Genomic DNA, 18,499 nt, shown 5'->3' with positions numbered 1-18,499 from the left:
TCCTACTATTTTGAAATTACATATACTTTATAAAGAAAGCCACAATTTAATTTAATTTAAATTTTACATAGGCTTAAAATAAGAGCTTTTTAAATACTTGTTTTTACTTACTTTCAATCCAGAGAGGACCATAACAACAACAATCCAACAACAACACAGCTGACAATATTGAGAATCGTTGTGCTTGTATTTTCCATTCATGGCATCATTATTCATGGATATCACGATACCTTTCAGTATTGGATTACACCATAGTTAGTAGTGTACTATGATTACACAAAAGAAACGATGGAATGATCTCCGCACAGGTCCCTACTTTATTATGCACGCGAAAGAAATTAATTATGCATTCGCGTTATTGTTTTGTAGAACAACACGTATACCCAAGGGAATCGAATATATATACACGGCTAATTTGTACTTCGGGACTTTGCGTCGGCAAAGCGAGATTTGAATATTTGGAAATTGTCTTTGCATCAGTATAGCTGATCCCAAGCGGTGCATAAAGTTGTGCAAAGAACACAATTTACTTTCGTCGTCCGTGAAATGTTCAAAACCTGTGTGGAAATATGGTTAGTTGGCAAAGTGCATCGGGCGATGGATTTTTTTCACGATGCTCAAGAAAAAAATGCGATGTATAACCTTCAATTTGCCAGAACTAATGATTTCCTGGCAGTATGCTTTCCTTGAAAAAATATTGGCCTTAGCGACCTGTCGCCGGAAAGCTTACGATTGCCTTCAAGACGAGGGCTAACATCATCTCTTAGTTAACCATCGCCTAAATCTCTTCGCCCCAGGCAAACAAGCCCACAGCAGGGCATCGAAAAGACATGGCGGGGAATGAAACGACGTATGCCTTGCACCGGAACATCCATGGATCTCCACCAAAGTTATACACTTGGAAGCATCATTGAGCATATGGCACCGATCTCTACAAAGAGCGATAAAATGCAAAAGGCCACGAAATGCACCGTTCGTGATCCTGAAATGGCCGTGCCTTATACAGGAAAGAAGAAAACATACACTCTGCAGCGCTCTGACGAATTCGCAAACAGAAAGAGAAAACAATCTCACGAAAAATAGAGCAGGTAGTCATTAAATTTTTGATAACAGTAGTTTTATTTGGTCTGTTTGTTATGTTTGAGAATCTGAACCCTATTAAAACGATTACTTGAAACTCCACTTCTTTCCCAGGAAAAGTGCCAAAATTGCAGGAAAAAATGTTCTATTTTCCGTATTTCAGTCAGACGTTCGACCGGTTTTTTTAAAGTGCATATAGACTTAAGAACAAAGAACAAAGCGGCAGAGTCCCAAAGGACGTCTATTGTTGTGGCTATTGTTTCCTTGAAACAAAGGAGCGTGCGCATAATGAAGTAGGGACGTGTGCGGAAATCTTCCTGAAACGATTAACCAACAACTCGTATCATCGCTAACGACAAGGAATATGGTATCCAAACTGCGGAATGGGGATATCTTCTTCAAAGCCTGTAACGTTTATATTCTCTAGGCAAATAATGCGAGAAAGTACTGAAAACTGTTGCCACTGCAGCCACGCCTTCTCGTTCATCAAGCTCTTTCCAAAGAGCATTTCTCGCTGCCTGCAGTTTTACGCTAGCGCTACTTGAAAAAAAAAAGCTCTCTAAGAGCCTGTACAAATCGGATGAATGTGTCACGCTACTACCTTGTTGAAAATATTCAACCTCAAATTCTCTTAAATTACAAAACTTTACTTGTCGCTTTCTCAACTTAACTTCTCCATCGCTACAAAACTGGACCTACAATAGGACGTTTTCAACCACCAATAACCACCAATAACAATAGAGAAATGTACTGGTGGACGAACAAAAGAAGCTGAGACCTTTTTGCAGATACGACGGCCATTTTGATTTTTATTGTTTCGAAAGACATTATGGGATACTCGGTGGGCAAATTAATATGTATTTGCCCCCTGGGCATCCCATAATAGCTATTTGAAACAATAGAATCAAAATGGCCGCCGTATCTGCAAAAAGGTCTATGGGAGATCAGGAGCCCATCTGCAGCGTGCAACTTCCATACAGCGTCTGTGAAACGGCGTTTTCACAAGTAGGTCTATTTTTAGACTAGTCCTTCCCGGGAATTAGGTCAAAAAACAAAGGCAGTACCGGTTCGGTAACCCTATGACGTCAGCTTAATTTCATGTAATTGGTCATCGGGCTCCTGTTGGAGTCTCAATCGCGGGAAATTCAATCTAAATATAAATAGGTCTGTGAAAACGCCGTTACACGAACACAGTAGAGTTGTAGGCTCCGGGTCATGGGTTCCTGGAGAGATCTTTTGCTTTCGTCCACCAGTATGGCGGCGATGACGTCACATGAAAACCTCCTATTGATGACATATTGTCTAATTATACTCTACTTTTATCGGCAAAGCAGAAAACAATCTGTTAGCTTGTGTTTCTACTTCTGAGATTATCCATAGAAATTTCCATCTGCTTCTGTAAATCCTGTCATGCAAAAGTTGTTCCTTTAAAACGCATCGCTGCTCAATCTTGATCATTCTATCTAAATTTCATTTTTTTTTTGCCGCGTGGTTACCAAGTCCTCATGCCAGTTTTTTGGGATTGAAGTTAGCGCAGTCGTCGGTGGGATATAAATACCAGTGCAATACTGCAAAGTGGATGAATCGGTATTCCGCCTACCATAGGGAAAAAAAAAAAAGGTGAAATGAAGAATCAGGAAGACCCTTAAGGGTTCTAGTGAATGTAGAATGGTCACTGGCCCATTACCACTGGTTAAAGATATTTTAACAAATAGTGCTATTTTACAACAATAAGTGGTTTTCAATCACCTGATAAGACGGTCATGTTGGTGCACAAAACAATAGCAAATTACGGCTCGTGTTCTGCATTATAATAATTATAAGTCTTAATTCCAAAAAGACTTTTTTCTCTATTGTTCTGTGCATCAACATGGCTGCTGTGACGTCAGGTGAAAACCATCTATAACAACAATCACTCTACGTAAGGGTTAGACAATGAACGCGAGTGTTGTATGGGATATAGTGCTTCGAGCATAGTAGAAGGCCACAAGGGCGTAGCCCGAGTGACACTTCTATCTAATGCGAGAGGCGCTATAGTCCCATAGGATACGAATTTTCATTGTCAAACTGTCTTAGAGTATGGTCACATCCACGAAGAAACCATATTTTATGCCGATTATATTTATGAGCGTATTTTAATTGTCATTCACGACTGGGAATCGGGTTGTTATTTTGGATGTCGCCGTAACGTTGGTAGAATTTTACGAATAACAATGCTTTCTTTCTTTGGAGCTTTGTTTATTTTTTGTTGTTTTGGTAGCTCATTTGCTTCGACTATGAGCCAGTATACAAAGCTCGAGGAACTTGAGGCCGTCCTTGCCACTCAAGAGTTACTTGCTTTTGAGAGCGTAGACATGTGCTGTTGGCACGAACAAGAGAGCAAGCAGCACACTGGTGAAAGCTGTCTCAGACGCCCTTCAACCACCAATATATAGGGGAGCCAGAATGTAAAATTTAAAAAGTACATAAAAAAGGCAAGGAAGAAACATCTAGCGAATCATCAGCAACCACATCTCTTGTTATTAAAAGTACTGTGAGACCACTCTTTCGTTTATATCTTCCTCAAAATAGCGATATTTCTTGTTCACAAACATTGACGTCAAATATCTTTTGATATTCAAATTTGCCGAACACGGAACTAAAGAAGTCATTGGGTTCTGGTTTGCATTTTAATAAAAATAGGTGACGTCACAAGAAACATCGCTTTTGATAAGTCGAAATTGGTATTGTTATTTTGGTGATTACATCTCTTGCTTAAGTTTTGTAAAGCGAAAACTTCAAGTAAAATTGTTATTGTTAGAACTGCAAGTTGTTTTTGTTTATATTAGAAGCTTGTAATTCGTTAGTCTGCTGTATATACATGTACTCATTAGTATGCTCTATATAGAACATACTAATTAGGCTTTTAGACAAAGGAAAACGGAAGAATTATTAGTATGTTCTATATAGAGCTTACTCATGAGTAGTTATTTTACCCCACAATTTCCCTGTGCTTCGCCTCTTTACATTATTCAAGACAGTTTATTGCTGGTTTTCACTCACGTGATCAACAGCCATGTTTTTCAACGAAAACAAAAGGAAGCGTTTGCATAATAATAGAGTTAAATTCCCGGAGGATTTGGTCGGGGCACCAACATGGCCGCCTTTTTTTTGTTTAGGGGCACCAACATGGCGGTCGTGACGTCATGTGAAAACCGAGAATTGGATATAAATCTTATTCATGAATGGCGCCTGTCTTATTATTCTTTTGCTAGTGTGCAAATTAGCCTACCAAGCCTCGTTTTAGAGCTAGTATTCTCTTCAATTTACTGTATGGTATCGAGACCATTCTCGTCACCACAGCCGCGGTGGCTGGGAAACTCTATGTAAGAGAACATGCGCCGTAGGGCTCCTATAGCCAATAATAGACCTTTTTGCAGAGATACGGCGGCCATTTTGATTTCTATTGTTTCAAATAGCTATTATGGGATGTCCAAGGGGAAAATACATATTAATTTTACCCTGAGCATCCCATAATGTCTTTCGAAACAATAGAAATCAAAATGGCCGCCGTATCTGTAAAAAGGTCTATTGGCTATTTGAACCTGACGGCGCCTGCTCACACCTCGTGCTAACGTGAATGTACCAATTAGAGACGCTCTTGATTGTTCTTCATGAAAACCAGTGAGAAGACACATTGTTTCAGGGTTCCCCAGAGCCCTTCTCTCCCTCAGTCAAGAGAAGAGCTCTGGGGTCGAGATTGGTATCGAGACTTGGTAGGCTAATTTGCACTTGGACAAAAGAATTATAAATTGACCGCCATTTATGAATAAGATCCACAGAGCACACAAATACTGGACACTGATTAGCTGAGTGGATGTAACCATGTTCTAATTAAAGGGACAATGTAATGGCGTTTGTAACGATTTCTAGTCAAAATGTAATAAACGTCATCTTTTGACACCTCATGGTTCCCAAATGCTTTCGAAATTATTTTTTAGACGATCCACGTGACGCAAGAACAAAAGGGTTAGACGACTTATCTTTTTTAACTTTATACGTCGGAGTTACAACACAACAACTCAAAAACGTTCACTCAACGTTTTCAAGTTTTAACGCACCTATGTCATGGCCACTCGTCACCAAAAGCAGGTAAAGATAGTCTATGCCCTAAAAAAGTCGTTTAATCTCAAAGGAATCGTTTTTGTCTTCATTTTGTGGATGCCAGAGAGTTACTTAAATTACACCAATAGGCCTTTTTCGATATATTAAAATTCAGCTTGATAGCGAGTCAGTGAGGACAAAGACAAAGGAAAGTGAATGATATGTAAATATTTTTCACATGAATTCCCACGTGTTTCTGTTGTCTTTGTCCTCACTGCCTCACTTTCTTGCTGATTATTTAATATATCGAAAATGGCCTATTCATACTAAAGAAAACCAAAGATCAGATCAAATTTTTCTTCTCCTTTTTTTCTTTTTTTATGAGAAGAAAAAACATCAATATCTGGGAAAAACCTCTTGGAGCAGAGTACACAACCAGCAAACCCGTCCTACGCGTGGTCTCAAGTACGGGAATGAAATAACTTTTCGCAAGGTTAGCAATATGGTCTAGGCTGACATGAGCCGTTTGTTAATAAGTCGTTAGCAACTTCAATTGAAATGAACTTGAATATGCAGAACACAATCAAATTGAGCAAGTTCCGTTTTAAGTATAAACCTCGGCTTACCGCAGTCCTTACAAGTCCAGGGCGGGCAATTCTCATGGCCTCGATCGTTTGAAACACGTCAACAACTTGCTCGATTTTTAAACGTTCCAGAACTGAGTAAAGAGCACAGAATGTACCGCTGCGACCAAGACCGTCCCTAAAAAAACAATGACAAAGATAACGATTTAAAATATATAGGTAGCCCCATCAACATCAACATCATTATCACTATCATTATCAAAAAAACGGTTTTCAATTGAGTGTCGAAAGTAATCAGCGAATTGCTTTGGTTTTGCATTACTTCACTCAGTGATGGGTTCAAAGTTTTCGCGCCATTTTTTCAACAATCAGAATTAAAACCAAAATCAATCGTGGCTTGCGCGTGCACATTTTCCCACGCTTTGCGTCGGCTGCTACGTGGAATTACTTCGAGTTTTGATTGGTTTACTGGATTGTCTCCCTCCTTTTTGATTGGCCAAAGTAGTTACTTTGGTTTTGGTTTTACGACACTCGATTGAAACTCGCTCTATCACGGTTATTAATATTGACTGCTTAATAACCGAGAGTGAGGTCCTCACAGTAGAATCTGAAACTGAGGCCTTGCCATAATGAATGAGCGATAGCGATATTATATGGCTAACAGAACGGTTCTGAAGAAGAGAAAACTAATTTGTATAATCCATAATCGGCCCGTGGGCGTTACGGGAGATTAATGCCCTAGCGCATAGCTGATCTTTGTCAATCACAGCGCGCGTTGTATCGGCCAGAAACAGTACCCATATAAATATATTATTATTATAACTATTATTAAGGACGGTGCCTAGAAATATTGTTATTGCGCATATGTTCTGCGCATCTCGAGGTACTCCGATTTCCTATCAGTGATGCTTACTAATTCAGGGATATTTTTGCGCAGTTTAAAACTATCCGGAGAAAGTAGATTTTAGTAAGTACTCCTGGTATCCAAAAAGAAAATTGGGGGTAACCATGCATTTTTGACAAATAATTAAGTTTTAATTTGATAAAGAACGCCACACATTGCTTTGTATTTTAAAGTTTTTTGCAAATATTATTCATGAATTATCTTTGAAAAATGCGTGGTTACCCCCAATTTTCTTTTTGGATTTCAATAACACTTGTTAAGATCTACATTTCCTGCATAGTCATAAACCGGGGCCATAATACCTTTGAATTAGTAAGCACCATCCTTAATATTATTATAATGTCCAGAAATGCATACTTACATGCGTACCCTTGCTCTTCTTCCCTGGCTATAAGCCACACGCGAAAATTAAACTGGTATAAAGACGTACTGCGACGCGTCAGTTAGGAAATGGCTATCATATGATTGATAGATAGGTCATACCGTACGGCATGGTGAAGTTCTCCCGCTAGTAATTGACGGGAGTATGCGGGAAGGAAAGAAACCTCCCGGAAGACCTCGAACAGACAGGAATGTTGGACAGCGTAAAGGATGGCGACCATTACGTAGCGTTCAAGAGTTACACCATTGAACAAGAACTGTGACGAAGGATCTGCCTTTAGACAGAGCACACACACACAGAAACAAGAAACTGACATTAGCACGAAGGCCACATTTCTCTTTTACACTTTCCTACCACCGGTACTTTGTTACATCATTCATAAACTCGTAGTAACTCACTAAATAGTTCAACATAATATGGTCAAAACCGTGCTTTCCCTTGATTTTACGTAGAGTACTTTTGATTTGCCACTAACCTGCAGATTACTGTGATTGGTCCGTTGCCTGAATGCTGTTGCCACTTTTCCACTTTAGCAATGAGAGTGATCAGAGCTGAGCACCGTGGGAGTTTATCCTCCTCCATCCAACCGCTGTACTGGAACATCTTGATCCGGAGGCTGGTTTCCGGGGTCTAGTTTCGCCGCAGAAGGAAAAAAATCCTTATTCGCTCGTTTGTTTGTTTTTATGTGGGCACATCGTTCAATGTTGTGGTGAGAAACTTCAGTGCCTTTTTCATGAAAAAGTTCATTATCAACTTAACAGTTGCTTCAATGTTAGTATGCAGCTTAAATAAAAGGGATACTTCGTAAGACCACTTAAATGGCAAAACCACACTTTGAATGTGCCTTCGTTTACTTTGCCTCTCCCACCAGGGAAAAAGTACATGCTCACTTTTTTTGGGAAAAGAAATAACCGATTTTTGCGCATTACGTTTCAATTAAGTGAGATTCCCAGTGCTGTCATGCACTGTCATGCGTTTTGTTTTCCTATTTCAGACCACGTGATGTTACTCTAGGGAACAGTTTCTTTAAAATGTCGTCTTATGCAGGTGTAAATGCACGCATAACTTATGAAAACACAAAAGGAAAATACCCCTGGGAACATCACGTGGTCTGAAATAGGAAAACAAAGGCACAAGCTAAAGTGGTCTATGAAGCGTACTGACCAACACAAAAAAGAAACACGCCATGTGTTAACCAGTAGTTAAGAATTACCTTGCGAAGTCGAAAGAAAGAAAGGGGAAAAACAAAGAAACAAAGAGAGAAACAGTCACGCATAACCCAGTAGTTAAGTAAATTGCCTCATGAAGTAACTCACCCTCAGATCAGTTGCTCTAAACATCTTCTCAGCGATCTGTGCCTGATCGTAATTTGCCTTAAGGTTGTCCACGCCACTGCTACTTGCAGATAACCGGTGAACTGTAATCATGTCGTCATAAGTTGACTCATTCTCTGGCCAAAACAGAGGGAAATCCTGAAAAACATTAAGAGCCCAATTACGATCTAAACTGACACACACCAGAAAAGACAAAAACAAAAAAAAGATATCAAATGATACAGCCCCGTCTCATTTTCATGCCTCGGTTTACTTTCTTTGGTATTCCATTCAAGAGATTGTTTGGAGTTGAGTGTGCTTTGTTCCGCTGGTGACACTTTCAACCTTATAAGATGCAAGCACAGGACACTTTTACACTGCTACACCACTGACATACAAAATGCCTTACCCCGTCCTCTTCACTACAATCAAACAACACCACACACGAACACTCCTGTTCACAGATCATGAGCCAGTAGTCCGTGACAGTTGGTGTCAGATGATAATGTGTCAAAATGAACGCATGCTGCTGTTTGTAGCCCTAGGGGAAGAAAGGAAAATTCATGTTGTGTGTGACCACTGTTTTAGTTCATCGTCCTACTACTTCATACCGTGATAACACCGCCTTCGCGGGGCTACGCTGTTAAATGTGATTGGTCAAAAATCGCTAAACTAGAAGTCATTATGACCTGGCCGGGGACATTGTGCTGTATTCTTGGGCAAGACACTTTACTCCCACGGTGCCTCTCTCCACCCAGGTGTATAAATGGGTACCGGCGTAATGCTGGGGGTAACCCTGCGATACACTGGCATCCCATCCAGGAAGGGGGGGGGGAGTAGAAATACTCCTAGTCGCTTCATGCCATGGAAACCGGGATACGCTCCGGCTTGATGGGTCACTTGGCCCGTATGCAGACTTTACCTACCTTACCTATTAAACATTTGATGGCAATTTGCTTTTTTTCCAATATTTAGCTACCATTGTTATTGCTCAAAGTAAAGATGTTTTTACTTAGCTGCCTTAAGACCAGAAATTGATTACTTTAGCCAGTCAAAACAGACGCAGACAGTGAAATTACGCAATCATTACGCCAAGCAAATTCATGAGGAGAGTGAAAAGCGCTGCAAGATATTTAAAGCAAATCTCTAGCGTAGTAAAACAATGAAATTAGTTCAAAGGTAGACTTGAGTATTCTAGTAAATCGTCACTAAAACCACGACTCGATGCCGCACACCAAGTCAACTATATATCGAGGCAAAGCAGTCGTGAAACACGTCTTTTGGTAAGCTCTCTAACTTATAGTGCCAAAGAAACAACTGCACGCATTAATTCTGTGGGGAGGTGCTAATGAAAGTTCTTTCTTTCCCATTTCTAATTAATTTGTGAGCCGGAGTAAGGGTTTGGTATTACGTTGACGTTGGACTGGATAGGTAGGGCTCGTATGGGATGCATGTGCCATACCAACTGTTTTGACAAATTGGATCATTAATAAATGAGCCATAACTACTCACAGGTATATTCACAGCATTTATGTAGGAAGTGGGTTCATTGTCATCAATCGCAGTCAACACAACACGAGAAAAATCAGCTACAAAAACAAGGGGGGAATTTCTTTCACCAAAACAAAAGAAAATGTTTGGGTCAGAATAGTGTTTAAAATAAATAGACGAAAACAAAGCTCTAGTTTAGGCATATGTTTAGCACACAGCAAGAATGTTCTTACAAGCCATATTTTGGTCAGCCAGTATTCAAACCCAAACATAACGTGCTCTAACAAAAAAATTTAACCTTTCGGAACTTGCATAAAATTATACAATCAAGAAAATCAAATCAATAATCAACTTCAACTCAACCTCGATCGTCATCTTCCAATTCTTCCCTGACCTTTGCTTGGAATTTTGAATCTGTGAGCTACTTACGGGCTAAAATATCCGGGCTCCTGTTTTTCTCCTTGTTCTCTGGATAAGAAGCGACGAGATAACATTCTTTTTTCAGCACAGGACTGACTTTGTTCAGTGTCTAATAAAGGACGCAATAAACTCTTAACTACATTTTCAAAAATTTCGATCCAAGATTTGTAAATACACTACCGAATATGCAGCAATATCCTTCTTGGAATGATGAATATACTTGTAAAGTGTACATGCATACTGGAAAAATCTAGGTTCTCGTAACAAGATCAAGCGCTTTTTTGTGTATCTTGTGTTAAATAAGAAACAAACAGTCCTGCACGGACCTCTTACGTCTTTTCTTCTATGCATCTTTGAACTGAATTAACGCGTAAATGGTAAAAGGCTACGCCAACTATGTTGCCGGGTGTAGATTATGGACCAGGGACCGGTTCCTGAAAGGTGTAATAACTCTATTCCAGGGATAGATGTACCTTATTCCAGGAATATCTTTATTCCCGGAATAAATTCTGTTCTGTCGGAATAGCAGATTTATCCCTGGAATAACTGTTATACTTGGTATAATTTATTCCTTCTTCCAGGAACCGGCCCCTGCAGGGCGCAAGGGATTCTATCAATGGATAACCGTTGCCCGTGTTTTCACGACAGCCGTTGTCCCCTTAATATTCCTGAAAGTGATTTGTTTGCACACTTCATTAAGCGACTTTAAAATGATACGTGTTTTCACGGGTGAGATTAAATGAGGAGAGAGCACGTCAGTGGCAATACATAAAAATAGCACGCCTGTTGTATTTCCGATTTGAAAAACCGCAAGCGACTCCTCATTGGCCGGACGTAATTGCCAACTCGCTTAATTAATTAAGCTACCTGGTTTGGTGGCTTAAATTTAATGAGAATTCTATTGAAATTTGCCGACTCGCTTAACTTTAAGCGAGTTGGGAAAGGAACTGTTTTCAAGGACTTTTCAGTTGTCACTCGCGAAGCGACCTGAAAAACCGGTCGTGAGAACACGGCCGCTGTGTAGTAAGCTATTTGAAACTCTTGGGGTTGTTTCAGAATATATGGTCCCTTGTACCCATACCTACACTGAACTTCTATCTATTGAACCATCAACAAAGAACCAAAACTTACGATTGCTATACTACTAACTAAAGGAAACTCAAGAGAGCTCGGTCGTTAATGTTGGAAATTGTGACGATGGTTCAACATTTTCCCATTACGAGGAGTTGATGTTGTCAATACACAATTCACCCACAAATGACTGAATTGCATACAATACAATAACACAATACATACTTAATTGACCGCTCCCCATCAGGGCTTTTCAGGGCCAATGAAACACAACGAAACGACAGAACACAACAACAACTGTTAAGAATCCCAACTGACCGGAGGCAAACCAGTTGGCTATTTACAAGTGCAGCTGGGAAGTTGAACCAGGGACTACCAGGAACTATCAAGAACAAATTCAAAGATTGGACAGAGCGGGTCTTGAACCCGGGATCTCCGGATCTCAAGGATCTCAAGGCAAGCGCTCTAACCACTGGGCCACACTGCCTCCTTCAGAGCTAACCTTAAATTCGGCCTCGAAGCGTGACACTTTATTTTCTTGGCTGACGACATCCATGCGATCCAGCGTGACTCTTAAACTATGAGCGTAAATCTGAGTGTTACCACATTGCACAGCTTCCAAAACAGCATCGTGGCAAAAGGCGTATTGGCCCTAGAATCGACCACAAAGAAATAAAACGAAATGCAAATTCATTTAAATTATCGAGATACAGATGTGTAATGGAATAATGAAGTTGATGACGAAGTTGCCTTGTTAAAGATCTAGGGACTTTAAAATCTACGACGCGGTCGTCAACAAGTACGCCACAAAAACAACAATTTCATTGGTTTAAGGAGGAAAAGTAATCGTGGTGCATGATATTTTTGCGGTTCTCTGCACAAGAACGACGTGAAATCACCAAATTTGAGCTTTCGATGACAGCACAGGCGTACAAATGTGAATCTTTCATTGTCTATTTTACTCTGAAACTGCTCGTACCGTTTATTTTTAGGATACTTCGCCCACGTTGTACGACATGAACGAGATGGAATGTTGAGGTGACGTTTTCGTTGACGTCGTAGTTTTTAAATTAAGTGCCCCTGTGACCAAAAAAATCAATTCTTATTTTTGTTTGGATTTCAAAACTACGTTAACTAAACACTAAGGAACCAAAGTTTTAAGCCTTGATCTCAGAAAGACACCTGTTTATTTTAACTGGAATTTTCCTATTGAATGGTCCGCCATTACTAACTTTAAGTTCTTAAGAGAGTTGGTTCGAAGAGAAAATGACGTCAAAGGCTCACTAGTTTAAGAATTCAATGCGTGTGTACTCCGCAGAATTAATATGCAGTACTCCATGCCAGTTTTGGGCTTTCAGACTTTTAAACTCGCGTTTTGCATTTATATATAATACACGCTGATATTTAAAGCTAGTGAGCCTTTTAGGTCACTTTTCCCTGGATCCAACCCTGTGAGGTCCAATCGGTCAGTTTTGAACGTGAGTAATGGCGGACCGTGAAATCCAAAACTTACACTCAAAGCAAACGGTCTTTGGATAAAAATCAAAGCTTAAAATTTTGCCAGTCAGGTGTTAAGCAAACACACTTTCAAAATCTGAATGAAGAAAAGGAAGTGACTTTTTTTATCGCAGGGGCACTTTAAACGCGATACTGGCCTTCACAGCATGTTAATGAAGGAAGTGAAATTTGTGGCGGATAAATCCAACTATAGAACGAAAAATATTATCTAGACTCGGGCCTTACAAAGAAAATCCAAGTAATAAAGTACATACTTCGGTTTGGACCATTTCTGCGCGCCGTGTCCTCAAATAAGACACATAGTTGAAGATGTCAATGGTTTTCTCGACTTTGATTCGATCCAATGTGCTGTCAATTGCCATAAACGTGCCTGTTCTACCAACACCGGCACTGTAAGCAGAAAAGAAGACACAGACGAGAAAAAAGGTTAGCTCATATACTGATTCCTCATTTCAATTCAAGTTATAGCATTGCAGGAACGTTGCCGTCCCATGAGAGTGCAATTGGCCTCCTTGAACGAAACGATCGTCAACTGAAGTCCACGATTATTGGGTCTCCTAAAGAGGCACATTTTTGCGCCTTATCTGCACAATTTCATCATCGGGGGGATTCGACTAGGTTCTTATGGAAATAGAGTACCAACGCAACCAGGTTTTAATTGGTTCAAAGCAAGTAACAAGTTTCCGGCAGCAAGACATACAAAACAACGGCAAGGAGTGCAAGTTTTCGACGAATTGCATAGATTACCAGCTGTATATTTTACTCATTTTACTAAAAGTTTTCGTACAAGCTTTATAACGTACAGATCTACTGTAAATGTAAATAAATACAATTATTTTGAAATAAACGTAATTACTCGATAAATTAAAGAAAACCGCCACTCCAACAAAAATATACCTTAAACCGAGAAAAATTATGTCCAAGATCCAGCTTGTTTCGAAAATTTGCAAAGCAAGGCTTTATATCACTATACATCTTGAATAGCAAGTAATTATACAAAAGCGGTAGTGCTTTCAAATAACAGGACAGAAAAGTGTAATTTCCTCCGGTCTAACGTCATCTCTTTGTACGGTGAGAGGGGAGGTTCCCTTTTGGAGTGATAGTAGATACGTGTATTTGGCATAAATTGACTACTTTTCTTAAAAAAAGCACCATAAAAACGATTGAAGAAGGAAAGGAAGAAGGGAAAAAAAGAGTTTTAAAGACCCTAAGAAAATTGTTGTTCCTGTCCTTGAAGTTACACATACAAACAAAATCTGACCCCGAACACTATGGAGAATAGTGCTCTATGGACTGCCACGGTGACAAACGCAAGGATTAAGAATTTCCAAGAATATTGTTTACAGGCAATACTTTTGCTCGTTTTGGAAAAGAGAGCTCAAAGAGGTGCACACTGTTTTTTCCCCACCTGCAGTGTACAACCATTGGACCAGCATCCGCAGAGTGGTATGCTCTCACTCGCCTCCTGAAAGCCAACAAGCCAGTGGGGTATTCTGGGACACCATGACCAGGCCAAGAAGTGAAATGAAACTGTTTGACTTCTCGCTCTACGTTTTCACTCTCCTATAAAGTAAAATATTAATTATCACCATCATTATCATCATTTCCTTTATTCATACACGACAAGGTTAAAAGTAAGATGCTTGTGGGGTCGTGTAAATGGGCCATTTCCGAAATGCCTCTTGTCTCGGTTTCGAAGTGAGTCTTGGTGCTCAACTATTGTAAGGGAAATGAGTTTGATTTGCATACGAATACGCAACTCATTTCCATTTGAATGGTTGTGCATCAGGATTCGCTTTGAAACTGAGTCATGCAGCAACTCGGAAATGGGCTATTACAGGATAATAGTAGAAGTAGAAGACAGAACAATTCTTAAGAATAATATTAAATAAGAAATTAAAACCGGATAATGTCATGCATTATTTCGAATAAAACTATGCACATGTATCTAAACTAGTAATTACCATGAGTAAGTGGCCGCCGAGAGGTGGCAAAACAGATCACATGCCGTGCGCAACGACGAATACTGTGGGCATAACGCAGATATATCATCTAAAAATCCGCACCTCTCAAATGAACGGGATTAGAATGGTTGCCTCGTACCCTCGGCAGCAATAAATAATATATACCGACAGCTTACAGCACTTAAATCCTGACAATTCCTAAGGAGCGATTAATTAAACGTTGTTAAAGAATCAAACAAGACGTTGCCAGGTAAACTTACAAAAATACACGCGTTTTCCCTAAAAACAAATCTATGAGAAAGTGCTTTAAATCATTTGTCAGTCAATCCAACGTGGATGTACTGGATGCACGAGGGATACATAAGGAACACATGTTTGACAGACGAAAAAACTATCAGTTGTAGGAAGCATTGGATAAAATAATTAATAAGACACATAGAGATGGCCGACTGACCCTTTTGACATTAAAGGTCCGTATTATGTAATCTGAGTAATGCTCAGACTTGACAAGCATCACTGATATGTCCCCATAGTCCTGTGCCTCATCAGGCCAATACTTGTCGCATTTCAACTGAAAACGGGAAATATAACAAAAATTACTTAAAAGAAAGTCTATGTACGAAAGAATAGAGACCTTTGGGTGGGAATAGGAAAGTGCGTAGGTGAAATAAAGAAATACGTAACGAGGCCGAAGTTTGACTGAGGACATGTGCCCTTGTCACATAAACACACAACCACAATTGTGCTCAACTTATAGTGGTTGTTAGGTGCAGTATGTATAAGCTGTCAAAAATAAGAACGCCACAGGACGAAAGGTTTAATAAGCTAAAAAACAATGGCTCCACACGCCCCGAACGTGCATTTAAAAATTGTGTCCATTTCTGGGCCGTTGTCGTCCTGACAACGACGTGAAATGACGAAACTGGAGGGAATATGTATAGTTCATAAGCGTCAGAAAATAAATTTTAATTTGGTATTCTAACATGCCCACTGTTCATACCAATTTTATTCCTGGAAAGGTAATGCACACTTCCCATGACGAATGACTTGGAATGCCTGTTTCTTTTCGAAAATTCATTTTATGGACAGTCAGATAAATAAAGTTCCCCCACCCACTATTTTCTGCATTGTCCTGAGTGATTTGATGGGTTTTTGAAACGCTTCAATTTCCCCTTCAGATCCGACGCGCCGTAACATACAATATAGATGGACAAGGCGTGCAACTTCCAAGACCGCTCAAGGCCGAGTGCCTCCAGAATTTAGCCGCATATCTCCCACTCTCAAAGGTCGCTCGTCTCCCAGCTTTGGACGAGTCTCAACAAATGAGGAGACGACTACATAAGAGAGAAAGGCACAGAATTCGACTTCTCCTGTCTTCAGCACGTTGTCTGGTGACCATCTACTTTTGGGGGGGATTTTGTTATTGATTCAGTCCGTGTTTTGTCAATCCGATACGATCAATTCTTATTTCAAGGTCTTCATTTTTGACAGATAATCTCTGCCTTGACCCAATAATCATTAGCTCAGTTTTGGCAACATTTAAACTAAGCCTGTTGGCTGGCTTTCTTGTTGGCTGGCTTTTAGCAGCTCAATATATGTTCCCACACATAACGTATCCACTAAATCTAGACGAACTCGAACCCGAACTCGTACTCGCACTCGCACTCGAACTTGTAGAATAAAATACTTGATCCAAAAATACTTGATTTTATTGATGTCCCTTTAAAGCCACCGTAGTACGGACAGAGCCATCATTGGAATTTGATCAAATCAAATTAACCAATCAAAAAGCACACATTTTCCCCAAGAAAGACAAAATTATAAATGTGTGCTTTTTGATTGGTTAATTTGATTCCAATGATGGCTCAGTCCTGTCCGCATCATCAAGCTTGAAAATCGAGAAAGATTTTAAGGTTTCAGAGTCGTGTAAATGCGATGATTTTTGGCACGCTGCGAGCAAAATTATCGACTTTTTACGTGCCCAAGGCTGGAGACGAGCGACCTTTGGAAGTGGGAGAAATTCGGCTAAATTCTGGAGGGACTCGGCCGTGAGCGGTCTTGAAAGTTGCACTTCTTGTCCATCCACATGTGACGACGCGTCGGGTCTGAAGGGGAAATCAAAGCGTTCCAAAAAACCATCTAATCACTCAGAACAATGCAGAAAATAGTGGGTAAGTGAACTTTATTTATCTGACTGTCCATAAAATGAATTTTCAAAAAGAAACATCGCGATTTGATGTCTTTATGGAACCTTTTCCTCGATCAGTTGAATCGGCCGTTACAACTGTCTCAAAATAACGTGACGCTCTCGCATCCTCAGGGTTGTCTGCCTGTGATTTGACATTCTTGTTACTGCCTTCTTTTAAAATGACATCCTTACCTTGTTTCTCTCCCGTAAATTTGTCAGCATAACGATTGTTGACGACTGCTTCTCCCACACCATTCGCCAAAAATCATGGAAAGTTCGAGTAACTGGTCCTGTATTTAAAATTGAGTCGGAGGAATTACTTAAATAAAAGCAGGTAATATTATTGGCATTTTGAGACAAGGATATTAAAAATAAATTTATAAAATAAAACAAATGAATAATTTAAAGTTAAATAAATGGCACCGAGGTTGAAATTGAACCCACTGCTTTTATTGTGATCATAATACACTCAACAAAATCAATCGATTCTGATTGCTGCGATAAGTTCACTTTTTTCCTAAATTTTACTCTGTGACATCAGTATGCACGCTTACGACTCGAAACGAAAATGACGGACTGCGCTTTTGCTGTACTTTTTAAAAAAAGATGAACAAAATGTAAAAGCGTAACAACTGATAGTTTAGACAAGAGTAGTTATTCCTGGATAAAAATGTCAAGTGTATTACAAACAAAAATCGTACGATCTTCGCGTGCAATTCGGATTTAATAGATACTCGTGTTGTTTAGAAAGTTCTCAAATTAAACTCGCCTGGAGGCTTCACCAGTTTTGAGAACTTTCACAGCATCACCCGTACCTATTTATTCTCAATTCGGTAAAATCGTAAAACGTCTGTTTGTGACCTTTTCTATTTGGACTGACAAGGTTTGTTATCGAAGCAACAGAATGACATGACATGCAAACTTCAGTTGGTTTCAAAGGACGAACACGTTTTCTTCAACTGCTGTTTTGCCCATTTTCAATTCCAGTCCATGTTTCATTTATACTGCAGTTTTCAATCTTACATTTACATTTACATTGACACGGAGGAAATAAGACTGAGCCGGTTTTTTAAGCAACCGTGAAGCTGGCGTTTCCAATTATCCGTTACAACTGACAAAACCGGAAGGGTAACCATGGGAACCGTATATATACAAGGAAACCATTCAAATAATCGAAACAATGTTAAAAAAAATTAAACCACTTGACTATGTAAAATAGGTGGTGAAGTTGAATTCGAATCACCGTAGACAAACACAGCCCTCCAATCCAAGTGGGCCACGCCCCGGTAAGAGAGAAACAATTTGACTTGTGCGTACCTTGGGTGGCTATGTAAGCATTGGGTTTGTTGTATCCCTAAAAAAAGAAACAAGCATTAACTACAATATTGCCATTCTACGCAAAAAGGGCTGTATCATATTTCTTTGATGTTACTGTAGAGCGCGAAAAAAATGTCTAAATTGGGCAGGCATCTAATTAAGTGCAGTTCTGGACATAAGAGTG

At 39.7% G+C, this 18,499-nt stretch overlaps 1 protein-coding gene across 1 annotated transcript in view; it reads right to left on the bottom strand.

The window, feature by feature from the left end:
• Positions 1-2,207: 2,207 nt before the first annotated feature.
• The window catches only part of LOC138059128 (receptor-type tyrosine-protein phosphatase S-like), a 23,303-nt gene continuing 7,011 nt past the window's right edge, over positions 2,208-18,499 (bottom strand). The window contains exons 6-18 of the mRNA XM_068904663.1: positions 18,316-18,352; positions 17,191-17,288; positions 15,265-15,381; positions 14,255-14,409; positions 13,101-13,236; positions 11,831-11,980; positions 10,267-10,366; positions 9,859-9,935; positions 8,756-8,887; positions 8,350-8,505; positions 7,509-7,663; positions 5,790-5,925; positions 2,208-2,676 (exon numbers count right to left, since the gene is read on the bottom strand). Of these exons, the coding sequence (XP_068760764.1) occupies positions 2,584-2,676; positions 5,790-5,925; positions 7,509-7,663; positions 8,350-8,505; positions 8,756-8,887; positions 9,859-9,935; positions 10,267-10,366; positions 11,831-11,980; positions 13,101-13,236; positions 14,255-14,409; positions 15,265-15,381; positions 17,191-17,288; positions 18,316-18,352 (1,542 nt within the window). The 3' untranslated portion in view covers positions 2,208-2,583. The remainder of the gene's footprint in view (positions 2,677-5,789; positions 5,926-7,508; positions 7,664-8,349; positions 8,506-8,755; positions 8,888-9,858; positions 9,936-10,266; positions 10,367-11,830; positions 11,981-13,100; positions 13,237-14,254; positions 14,410-15,264; positions 15,382-17,190; positions 17,289-18,315; positions 18,353-18,499) is intronic.

Source organism: Montipora capricornis, chromosome 8, assembly GCF_036669925.1.
Source record: "Montipora capricornis isolate CH-2021 chromosome 8, ASM3666992v2, whole genome shotgun sequence".
NCBI classification, from domain to species: Eukaryota; Metazoa; Cnidaria; class Anthozoa; order Scleractinia; family Acroporidae; genus Montipora; species Montipora capricornis.
Note: the sequence above shows the minus strand (reverse complement) of the source record. Positions and strands in the feature narration are given on the sequence as shown.